General features: G+C 47.6%; 1 protein-coding gene across 1 annotated transcript in view; it reads left to right on the plus strand.

The window, feature by feature from the left end:
• Positions 1-4,552: 4,552 nt before the first annotated feature.
• The window catches only part of chrnb5a (cholinergic receptor, nicotinic, beta 5a), a 164,108-nt gene continuing 156,461 nt past the window's right edge, over positions 4,553-12,199 (plus strand). Inside the window, exon 1 of the mRNA XM_038804222.1 lies at positions 4,553-4,646. Coding sequence (XP_038660150.1) covers positions 4,568-4,646 — 79 coding nt within the window. The 5' untranslated portion in view covers positions 4,553-4,567. The remainder of the gene's footprint in view (positions 4,647-12,199) is intronic.

The following is a 12,199-nucleotide window of genomic DNA, read 5'->3' on the forward strand; positions in this document are numbered from 1 at the left end:
GGATCGCAAAAATAGCACCCCCGCTTTGGCTGCTCGCGCTCCCCTGACCAGCCCCCACAGTGTCCCCAGCCCCAAATAAAGGTCCCCTGCCCGGAATCGGCCCTCCCACCCGACTGTGGCGGCGTGGACTGAGTCCGCTGCCGCCACGGGACGTTCACGACGGGTGAGCCCACACGTGTCCCACGCCGTTGGGAACTCGGCCGGTCGGAGACGGAGATCAGGCGATGGCCCGAGCCGGTGGATACAGCGTGTGACGTACTCCTGGAGTACGCCGCTTTTCAGGGGGCGGAGCATTGCGAAAGCGGCGCCGCCCCCGATATTGGCGCCATCGGGGATTCTCCGCCCCCCTCACCGAACGCGATTTCAGTGTTGGGGACCGGAGAATCCAGCCCTTGTTCTCCCAACAAGGACTGGACTGGGAGTGATTCACTGCCATGGACACAATATTGTGCATCGTTTAACCAATTTCCGTTCCACTGCCACTATCTTTCTCAAATTACTAAAAACGAGCTTAACTTTGACAAAAGGCCAGCTCACCGCGTTCTCCTTGATGCTGCTCTGGGATTTTAGGCGGGAGTGACAGGAAATATGCATTGCTTACAGCTCAACGTATTGAAATGCCGTGCAAATCCTGAAACTACGTCACTGAACGTAGGTCCCATCATTTGTATCGCAACAGCGCAGGAGACACTTCTTCTCTGGTGTCCAGTGAAACAATGAGTTGCTTTTCGTATGCCTTTGTCAAACGAATTAAAGAGCTGAAAAGCCTCTGCTTTATTTCTATGATTAATATAGAATGAATGGGGCAGAAACAGGCCATTCGGCCCAACTAGTCTATCCTGGAGTTTAAGCTCTTAGATCAACCTGCGCCCACCATTCTCCATCTATCGGAATGACCTTCAATTATTTCTCCAATGTCTTTTTCTAGCTACACATTAAGTACACGAAAGCTAGTGCCTCAGCAACAGGAGCAAGTTCCACATTCTAACCATTATCTGGGAAAGGTGGTAGAAGCTGATTTCATAAAATACCTTGGAGGGAGAAGGGCAGGTACCTAAGAATGAGGAATATGTAATGATATGGCCAAAAAGAGCCAGCATGGCACATCAGGCCAAATGGCATCCTTTTACGCTGTAAGTTTTGATGATTCCAGACAGAAGTTTGCCCTTTTTGATTTATTGGTGACCATGAGTGGAGACATTTTCTTTACGTCTAGAATTTAAATTGGCTGCAAAGACTTCAGCGACCACACAATATCGTGACAGGCTTCCAGGAGCAACCAGGGTCAACATTGGCACCCCATCCAGGTGAGATCGCCAGCAGAAACTGGAGACTTCATCAACATTGTGCGAATGGCCCCCTGCCAGAATGATCCGTCCAGCTCAGCTTAAGGTCAGCCGTACTCCCAAGCGCATAACGGGTGAGCGTGAGATTCAGATAACGTATTGATCTTTTACTCAAGTTGAGTTGTTCTAACGAGGCCTGTCCCTGTGATTGCAATAAAAAGGGCCACCCTAGTATGAATTACTGGATGACTTCTGTGGCTGAGGGAGGTGCCCCAGATCAGAAGAGCTAAGTATGAAATGACTCGTCATTCTCCCTTTTTTATTACACTTTTGAACTTGCTGTTCTACAAAATGGGCCAGAAAATGTTATGGGCCAGGATTTAGAGAACACCAAAGTTTATCATGGAGTTCACCTGATCCACAACTTTGAATAGATTTTGGTTATGGGGAGCACAAGGGCCCACTTTACAGGTGTGATGCAACAGAGATCTAAAGTATTTTAAAAACAAACCAATGTTTATTCTATGAATCCAGTTAACATTTTATAAATACACAGTAAACATCTTACCAACCACCAACACTGATAACCCCCCCCCCCAAAAGATACAGTACTCTATAGGTAACCCTTAGTAACTTTCCTATCAACATCCATAAGCCAAAACACTTTTTATCAGACAGTAGGTTTGAATTCTCTACAGAGAGCAGTTATCACTTTTAAATTATCAAGTGATCTAAACACCTTGGGAGGGATTCTCCAATAATGGGGCTATGTCCCCATTGCCAGTGTGAAAAGCGGCGCCAACCATTCCGTCGTCAACGGTCGCTGATAATGGGGAATGCTCCCCTTCCTCGGGGGCTAGGTCAGCGCCGGAGTGGTCCCCACAGCTCCAGCCGGCGTGGAACTGCCGGCGCGAGTTCGCACATGCGCGGAACAACCGGCGTGATTCCACGCAGGCGTGGGGGTTCCCTTCTCCGTGCCAGCGCCCGGGCAATATGGCGGAGCCCTACAGGGGCCCGGTGCAGAGTAAAATAGGCCCCCACGGAACCAGCCCACCCGCCGATCGGTAGATCCCGATCGTGGGCCAGGCCCCCCCCCCCCCCCCCCCCCCCCCCCCCCCCCCCGCCTCCTCTCCAGGACGGCCCCCGCAGACTCACTTCCAGGTCCCGCCATGTGGGACCTGAGTAACCCACGCTGACGGGACTCGGCCAAACGCATTGGCCACTCGGCCCATCGGGGCCCAGAGAATCGCCGGGTGGGCCACTGTCAACGGCCTCTAACCGGCGCGGCGGTAATCCTGCAGGCGTCCGAGAATCGGTTGGAGAGAATGGAGAGGCTGGCTTCGGGGCGGCGGGATTCTCCAACAAGGCACGGGTCGGAGAATCCCGGCCCTTGTTTAACAGACAGAGAGAGACCAGTATACATCTGCTTGGTTTGAATGCAGCTCTCCAACTGAAAGCGAAACTAAAACACAGAGCCAAAAAGAGCTTCCAGCTCAAAACTAAAGTAAAAAGCAGAATCACATTCTAGCTCCACCACTTCACTGCAGCCATCTGATAAAGCACACTTTTCTTAAAGGGACTCTCACATGACTATAAGCACACTGATGCACTATCAAATTACGAGGAGACGAGAGTAGAGAGTAATCGAGGCTTTATTCAGCAGAGGTGTGTTACCTCCTACAGCTGCTGCCGAAATGGCTGCAGCTCGGTGAGCATGCACATTTACACTCCGCCTACTGGGCAGAGGCAGCAGGCAGGGATCTACCCCCGTACCTGTAGTACAGGAGCCTTACCGTATTACATCTCATATGTGTACTATGTACAAACAGTGGTGACTACCACACATACATTTCTCAAGCACAATGCAACTTTTTGCAGGTGAGGATTGATGAGGGTGCACGGTTCTGGCTGGGAACCTGCTGCCTGCCATATTGGTACGAGAGGAAGCCTCTCCCGCTGTGCTTGCACTCTGGCACCCGTTGAGCTCAGAAACAGTGGCACAATTGTGCACGTCACTACAGCACAACAACAACTTGCATTCCTGAGGTCGGCTTGCTGCCTGCATCCTGGCCCTGCCACTGAGCCAGGAAGGCAATTGCAGAGTAGACAAGAAAGAATGAATGAATTAATAGATGTATGAAACATCTTTAATGTAGTAATATGTCTAAGTGTGCTTCACAAGAGTGTTTTCAGACAGAATTTGGCTGGGCCAGACAAACGTACAGTCCGTCGCTGAAGCGGTGAATCACAGTTCTCAGTTATGGTGTTAGCGCGGAGGGTGAGGAAAAGAGAACATTGTGATTCACCCCAAAGAGGCCTGAATGCCGATTTCACACTTATTCTCATGGTTGTGGATAGGCTGTGAAGTGCTAATAGTGACACAAGGTGCAAGAGCAAGGGAGTTAATGCTAAACCTTTATAAGTCACAGGTGAGGCTTCAGCTGGACTATTGCAGCCAACTGTGAGCATTGCACTGAAGGAAGGTTGCCTTTGAGAGACCTAAAAGGGATTTAATAGTAGGTACCAGGGATGATGGACCACATTTTTGCTTCCAAGGCAGGTAGCTCAAATGGGACAGTTTAGTGTTTCAACATACCCACTTTGGGAAAATGAGCCCCAAATGGAATTATTTTGTTCTGTGGGGAGGGGGAGGTAATGAGAGGTGGGAAGGAGAGGTGTTGCAGGATTGAGTTGGGCCCCCAACAGTTACACACAGATCGGAAGCGGCCGTAGGGACATGACACCGTGAATATTCAGTCTCAGTCATGTGGAGAGAGTACAAATGTCTGGTGAACCCTTTGCTGCTCTTCCTCGGCCGTCTGTGCAGCCAGCTCAGCTTTTCATTTCCGCTCACTTCTCCCCTTGCCATTCCCAACAGTCAGTCTCCAGATGTCGCAGCCATTAGCAACTGCCTCCCAGATGTCAGGGTCATATCCGCCATCAACACATCTTTCCCTTCGCAAGTGACGTCGGCTTTTATGCAGACGGGGTTGCTATAATCTGGAGTGCACTGTCTGCGAAAGGTGGTGGAAGCAGATTCAATAACTTTCAAAGGGAATTTGAATAAATACTTGAATAGAGAAACAATGCAGGGAGCAGAGCAGAAGAGTGGGACTAATTGGATCGCTCCTTAAATTAACCATCAAAGGAACCACAGGCCAATTGACCTCCTTCTGAAAGTCTAAATGCTAAGGTCTTTTATCTTATGGTCAAATGCCTTTGAACATGTTAACTATGTTATGTTGTTATTCTATCTGCAGGATGTCAGAGACCTGCTCCGAATGTGTCTGGTAAATGTTTGCATGAGTGTACAGCCCCTGTTTTGGCAATTAGCACTCAGAAGAGATCGCAGCAGTCTGGGTGAGTGTTTTGCGGGACACCTCTGTGATGATATGCATCACTGTAAATACACAAGGGGTTAATGTAACTACACGTAGACTAGCTAGACACTAGAGGGAGCACCAGAGACATGACACAGACACTCAACCAATAGGTCAGTAAGATAGGACACGACCAATGGGCATTCACGATACACACAGAGGTGACACTACCACAGGAGGGCATTACACCAACCCATATAAAAGGAGAAAGCACACATGATCTTCCTCTTTCCAGTGGAGACACTCAGTGAGTACAGACACAGAGTTGATTCAACATCACACCCACCATGTGGATTGTAGCAGACTGGTTTGTCAGTCTGAGTAGCTATAGAAGGATTAACAGTACAGTCGAATCCGAGTAGGAGAATTGTAAATAGTTTAATAAACGTGTTGAAGTTATCTCCACGTCTGAACCTTCCTTTGTCAGAGTGAACATCAAGGAAGCAGCTTATGCTATGCCAAGAGCATAACCAGACAACTTCCATTCAGTCCGTTGATGTAACCCCGAGCTGCCCGTCACCTGTCATTTTATTTGTCCACTTTGCTCCCGCTCCGACCTCCCTGTCCTTGACCTGCTGGTGTGCGCCAATGAAACTCGATGCAAGCTTGAGGAACAGCATGTTGATCAGACACTTCACAGCCCTCCAGAATCAACATTCAGTTCAATTCCAGGCCGCAACCTCTGACCCTAAGTTGGTTCCTTTTTGTTTTCTTTTGTTTTTCTTCCCTCTTTTATTTTGTTTCCAGATGGTAGCCATTACTGATTTTGCCAATCCTCTTCTCGACACATCTTTGTTTATTTGCTTATCCTATTGACACTCCCATTAGCCTTACACCATTAACTCATTGGTCATTATACTCTCCTGCATTCAGCCCTATCACAGGCCTTCCCTTTTGCCCTTTTCCCCACCTCTGCCCCCTTTCACTGATTCCGTGCTTGCTTACAATCGTTCAAATCTCCAATTTCTCTCTCTTCCCATGAAAAATATTGGGTGGGGATTTTCCAGCCCTTCCTGCCAGCAGGATCGTCCACCGTGTTCAACTGCAATGGCCATAACTTTGGTGGGCTGGAAAATTTCAGATTTTTCACTCTTTATCTCTCACCACAGATATTGCGAGATCCAATGAATATTTCCAGCATTCTCTGACATCACTTAAGACTTCTACCGTCCTCAGTATCTTTCTCTTGATTCAATGCTGGGGAAATGGCCCTGTCCCACAAAGGTTTGCTCTGCTACCTCACAGCACCAGGAACCCGGGATCAATTCTGACTTTGGGTGACTGTGTGGAGTTTATACCTTTTCGCCGTATCTGGGTGGGTTTCCACTGGGTGCACCGGTTTCCTCCCACAGTCCCACAAAGATGTGCAGGTTAGGTGGGGCTATGGCTTTATAGGGATAGGGTGGGGGAGTGGACCTAAGTAGAGTGCTCTTTCAGAGGGTCGATGCAGACTCGATGGGCTGAACGGCCTCCTTCTGCACTGTAGGAATTCTATGATTCCATGGTTCGATGGCACACTGGATGGAATTTAATGGTAACCCCACCATGTCCATTTCCTGATGGCCCAAGAGGATTTATCCCAATTGGGAACATAGCTGGTCAGCATCAAGCTTACCGGCTCTTGTGAGGGATCCGCAAATCCAGCTGGAGGGGAGATGTCCCACTTCCAAAAGATGTTGGTCAATCAGAGGCAGAAGAGGTTTGGATGACCTCAAGGTCAGAATGTGGGAAGCCAGCAAGGAGAGCTTTGGAATAGAACATAGAACATACAGTGCAGAAGGAGGCCATTTGCCCATTGAGTCTGTACTGATCTACTTAAGCCCTCACTTCAACCCTATCCGCGTAAGCCAATAACCCCTCCTAACAGGTATACCGTTTTGGATACTGTTGGGGGAGATGACTCACCAGGGGAAGGCAGTAGTAGCCAGGCTCATGGCACCGTGGCTAGCTCTGCTGCACAGAAGGGCGGGGAAAAGACTGGCAGGGCTATAGTCATAGGGGATTCAATTGTAAGGGGAGTAGACAGGCGTTTCTGTGGTTGAAAATGAGACTCCCGAATGGTATGTTGCCTCCCGGGTGCTCGGGTCAGGGATGTCTCCGATAGGCTGCAGGACATACTGAAGGGGGAGGGTGAACAGCCAGTTGTCATGGTGCATATAGGCACCAACGATATAGGTAAAAAAAGGGATGAGGTCCTACAATCAGAATTTAGGGAGTTAGGAGATAAGTTAAAAAGTAGGACCTCAAAGGTAGTAATCTCAGGATTGCTACCAGTGCCACGGGACAGTCAGAGTAGAAATTCAAGAATAGTCAGAATGAATAGGTGGCTTGAGAGATGGTGCAGGAGGGAGGGGTTCAGATTTTTGGGACATTGGAACCGGTTCTGGGGGCGGTGGGACCATTACAAACCGGATGGTCTACACCTGGGCAGCACTGGAACCAATGTCCTAGGGGGTGCTTTGGCTAACACTGTTGGGGAGGTTTTAAACTAATGTGGCAGGGGGATGGGAACCAGATTAGGAAGTTAGAGGTCAGTAAAGAAGCAGCAACTAAAGCCAGTAAGGTACGAGACAATAAACTCAATGTGACTAAGGGGAAGAGTAGACAGGGAAGAGATGATGAACGCAAAGGTGGTCTGAGGTGCATTTGTTTTAATGCGAGACGTGTAGCAGGTAAGGCAGATGAAATTAGGGCTTGGATCAGTACCTGGGAATATGATGTTATTGGTATTACTGAGACTTGGTTGAGGGAAGGGCAGGACTGGCAACTGAATATCCCAGGGTATAGATGCTTCAGGAGGGATAGAGAGGGAGGTAGAAGGGGTGGAGGAGTTGCATTACTCGTCAGAGATGATATCACAGCTGTGATTAAGGAGGGCATGATGGAGGATTCGAGCACTGAGGCAATATGGGTGGAGCTGAGAAATAGGAAGGGTGCAGTAACATTGTTGGGACTTTAATACAGGCCCCCCAAAAGCGAGCATGAAGTAGAGGTACAAATATGCAGACAGATTATAGAAAAATGTAGGAGCAATAGGGTGGTCGTGAAGGGAGATTTTAACTTCCCCAACATTGAATGGGATTTGTGTAGTGTTGGAGGCGTAGATGGAGCAGAGTCTGTAAGGAGCATCCAGGAGAAGTTTTAGAGCAGTATGTAAATAGTCCAACTCGGGAAGGGGCCATACTGGACCTGGTATTGGGGAATGATCCCGGCCAGGTGGTTGATGTTTTAGTCGGTGATTACTTTGGGAATAGCAATCACAATTCCGTAAGTTTTAGAATACTCATGGACAAGGACAAGAGGGGTCCGAAAGGAAGAGTACTAAATTGGGGAAAGGCAGAGTATAACAAAATTCAGGAGCTAGGGAATGTGGATTGGGAGCAGCTGTTTAAGGGTAAATCCACATTTGAAATGTGGAAGTCTTTTAAGGAAAGGTTGATTAGAGTGCAGGACAGACATGTTCCTGTGAAAATGAAAGATAGAAATGGCAAGATTAGGGAACCATGGATGACGGGTGAAATTGTGAGACTAGCTAAAATGAAAAAGGAAGCATTCATAGGATCGAGGCAACTCAAAACTGATGAAGCTTTGGAGGAATATCGGGAAAGTAGGACGAATCTCAAACGTGCAATAAAGAGGGCTAAAAGGGGTCATGAAATATCTTTGGCTAACAGGGTTAAGGAAAATCCTAAAGCATTTTATTCGTATGTAAGGAGCAAGAGTGTAACTACAGAAAGGATTGGCCCACTTAAAGACAAAAGAGGGAATTTATGCGTGGACTCAAAGGAAATGGGTGAGATTCTTAATGAGTACTTTGCATCGGTATTCACAAAGGAGAGGGACAAGACGGATGTTGAGGCTAGGGATGGATGTTTAAATACTCTCGGTCAAGTTGTCATACGGAAGGGGGAAGTTTTGGGTATTCTAAAAGACATTAAGGTGGACAAGTCCCCAGGACCGGATGGGATCTATCCCAGGTTACTGAGGGAAGTGAGGGTCGAAATAGCTGGGGCCTTAACAGATATCTTTGCAGCATCCTTGAGCACGGGTGAGGTCCCGGAGGACTGGAGAATTGCTAATGTTGTCCCTTTGTTTAAGAAGGGCAGCAGGGATAATCCAGGGAATTATAGACCTGTGAGCTTGACGCCAGTGGTAGGCAAACTGTTGGAGAAGATACTGAGGGATAGGATCTATTCACATTTGGAAGAAAATAGACTTATCAGTGATAGGCAGCATGGTTTTGTGCAGGGAAGGTCATGTCTTACAAACCTAATAGAATTCTTTGAGGAAGTGACAAAGTTAATTGATGAGGGAAGGGCTGTAGATGTCGTATACATGGACTTTAGTAAGGCGTTTGATAAAGTTTCCCATGGCAGGTTGATGGAAAAAGTGAAGTCGTATGGGGTTCAAGGTGTACTAGCTAGATGGATAAAGAACTGGCTGGGCAACAGGAGACAGAGAGTAGTGGTGGAAGGGAGTGTCTCAAAATGGAGAAGGGTGACTAGTGGTGTTCCACAGGGATCCGTGCTCGGACCACTGTTGTTTGTGATCTACATAAATGACCTGGAGGAAGGTATAGGTGGTCTGATTAGCAAGTTTGCAGATGATACTAAGATTGGTGGAGTTGCAGATAGCGAGGAGGACTGCCAGAGAATACAACAAAATATAGATAGATTGGAGAGTTGGGCAGAGAAATGGCAGATGGAGTTCAATCCAGGCAAATGCGAGGTGATGCATTTTGGAAGATCAAATTCAAGAGCGGACTATATGGTCAATGGAAGGGTCTTGGGGAAAATTGATGTGCAGAGAGATCTGGGAGTTCAGGTCCATTGTACCCTGAAGGTGGCAACGCAGGTTGATAGAGTGGTCCAGAAGGCATACAGCATGCTTGCCTTCATCGGACGGGGTATTGAGTACAAGAGTTAGCAGGTCATGTTACAGTTGTATAGGCCTTTGATTCGGCCACATTTGGAATACTGCGTGCAGTTCTGGTCGCCACATTACCAGAAGGATGTGGATCCCTTGGAGAGGGTGCAGAGGAGGTTCACCAGGATTTTGCCTGGTATGGAGGGTGCTAGCTATGAAGAAAGGTTGAGTAGATTAGGATTGTTTTCGTTGGAAAGACGGAGGTTGAGGGGGGGACCTGATTGAGGTCTACAGAATTATGAGAGGTATGGACAGGGTGGACAGCAACAGGCTTTTCCCAAGAGTGGGGGTGTTAGTTACAAGGGGTCACGATTTCAAGGTGAGAGGGGTAAAGTTTAAGGGAGATGTGCGTGGAAAGCTTTTTACACAGAGGGTGGTGGGTGCCTGGAACGCTTTACCAGCGGAGGTGGTAGAGGCGGGCACGATAGCATCATTTAAGAAGCATCCAGACAGGTACATGAATGGGCAGGAACAGAGGGAAGTAGACCTTGGAAACTAGGAGACAGGTTTAGATAAAGGATCTGGATCGGCGCAGGCTGGGAGGGCCGAAGGGCCTGTTCCTGTGCTGTAATTTTCTTTGTTCTTTGTTCTTTGTTCTAACCTTTTTGGTCACAAAGGGCAATTTAGCATGGCCAATCCACCTAACCTGCATGTCTTTGGACTGTGGAAGGAAACTGGAGCACCCGGAGGAATTCCACGCAGACACGGGGCGAACGTGCAGACTCCGCACAGACAGTGACCCAGCCCGGGAATTGAACCTGCGCCCCTGGCGCTGTGAAGCCACAGTGCTATCCACTTGTGCTCCTGTGCTCAAATACTTGAGTGTGTGAGTGATGAAGACATGGATGAAGGTTTCAGCGGCAGATGAGCTGAGACAGGGGTGACGCCGAGAATATTACAGAGGTGGAAATAGTCGCTGTTAGTGATAGCACAAGTATGACTTCAGAAGTTCATCTCAAGATCAAATATGACACCAATATTGAGAACAGACTGATTTAATCTCAGATTGTTGAAAGGGAGAGGGCTGGAATCAAGGGAGAGATGTGCAAGTGTGAAAAATTCAGTTTCGGGCCTCTCCAATGTCTTTCTTTCTTTCCGTGTGATAGACACTAGATACACACTTCTGTGCTTCCAGTGCCGTTTGCTGCTCACAGTGAGGACATCATTGGCACACAGGCCATGATTATCCATCCACTGATCTATCACTCTGCTGGGAGCTTGGCATCTTGTTTTCCTCTGTGTCTCTCCGCCACCTTAGATTCTTTTTTTTGGCCTCTCTCATCAGTTTCACTTCTTTCAATTTCTTTTCCTCTTCAGTATCTCTCCTTCACTCACACTCCTTTTACACATTCTCTCTCTGGGATAAATGTTGACTCTGTGGCATCGTGTAAAACAAGCTGCCTATTTGCCGACCATCCATTTTTACATTCTCTCGCAATCAAAATCTTCCCCGTTCATTCTCTCTCTCTCTCTCAGTCTTCTTCCCAAATTCTCTGTTTCTCTCATAATCTAGTTACAATTTGAGACACTTTCAGCAAAAATGCTGACTTCAGCACCCTCATAATCTGTCTGGTAACTTGCCCATTCAGACCAGTTTGGACTATGATAACATTCCACCTCAGCAGTTTGAGTGTTGGCACATCAATGTCTGAGCCCAACACTTTTCTCAAGTGAATAATGGGGAGGTGTTAAAAGATGTAGGATTACTTCATGAGTTTCACTTAAGAATAAAATAAAACATCCATAAAAGTCTCTTTAGGGAATTGAACAAGTCAAACTCCATTAATCGCATTGCAATTATTTTGAGTGCTTTTATTTACAATATGGAAATGGATATGGCAAAGGCAAATAGGCATCCCTGCCGACATCCCAACGGCTCATGATTTGTGCTCCAGAATTAGCCATGCCCCTAGTCAAGCTGATCCAGTAGAGTTACAAGACTGGTACCTACCCAACGATGTGCAAAGTCGCCCAAGATATCCTTCCACAAAATCCAGGACAAATCCAACCCAGCCAATTACTGACTATTCAGTCTATCCTTTATTTCTAAATTTAGAGTACCCAATTTTTCGAATTGAGGGGCAATTTAACGTGGCCAATCTACCTAATCTGCACATTTTTGGATTGTGGGGGTGAAACCCACGCAGACATGGGGAGAATGTGCAAACTCCACATGGACTGTGACCCAGGGCCGGGATTCTAACCCGGGTCCTCAGCGCTGCAGTCCCAGTGCTAACCACTGCGCCACATGCCACCCTTCTTCAGTCTATCTTGATCATCAGCAGATTGGTGGAAGAGTAGTCAACAATGCTGTCAAGTGTCAGTTACTCAGCAGTAACCTGCTTTTGTCGCAGGGTCTGCCAAGACTATTTGACTTTGAACCTCTTTTTAGCCTTGACACAAATATGAGTGAAAGAGCTAAACGCAAGAGGGGATATGCAGTTGATATCAAGAGAGCATTTGAAAGAGTGTGGCTTCAAGGAGACCTAGCAAAACTGGAGTCCATTGGAATGATAGGGAAAGGTCTCTCCTGATGGTAGCACAGTGATTAGCACTGTTGCTTCACAGCTCCTGGGTCCCAGGTTCGATTCCCGGCTTGGGTCACTG

This window comes from Scyliorhinus canicula, chromosome 8, assembly GCF_902713615.1.
Source record: "Scyliorhinus canicula chromosome 8, sScyCan1.1, whole genome shotgun sequence".
Classification (NCBI taxonomy): Eukaryota; Metazoa; Chordata; class Chondrichthyes; order Carcharhiniformes; family Scyliorhinidae; genus Scyliorhinus; species Scyliorhinus canicula.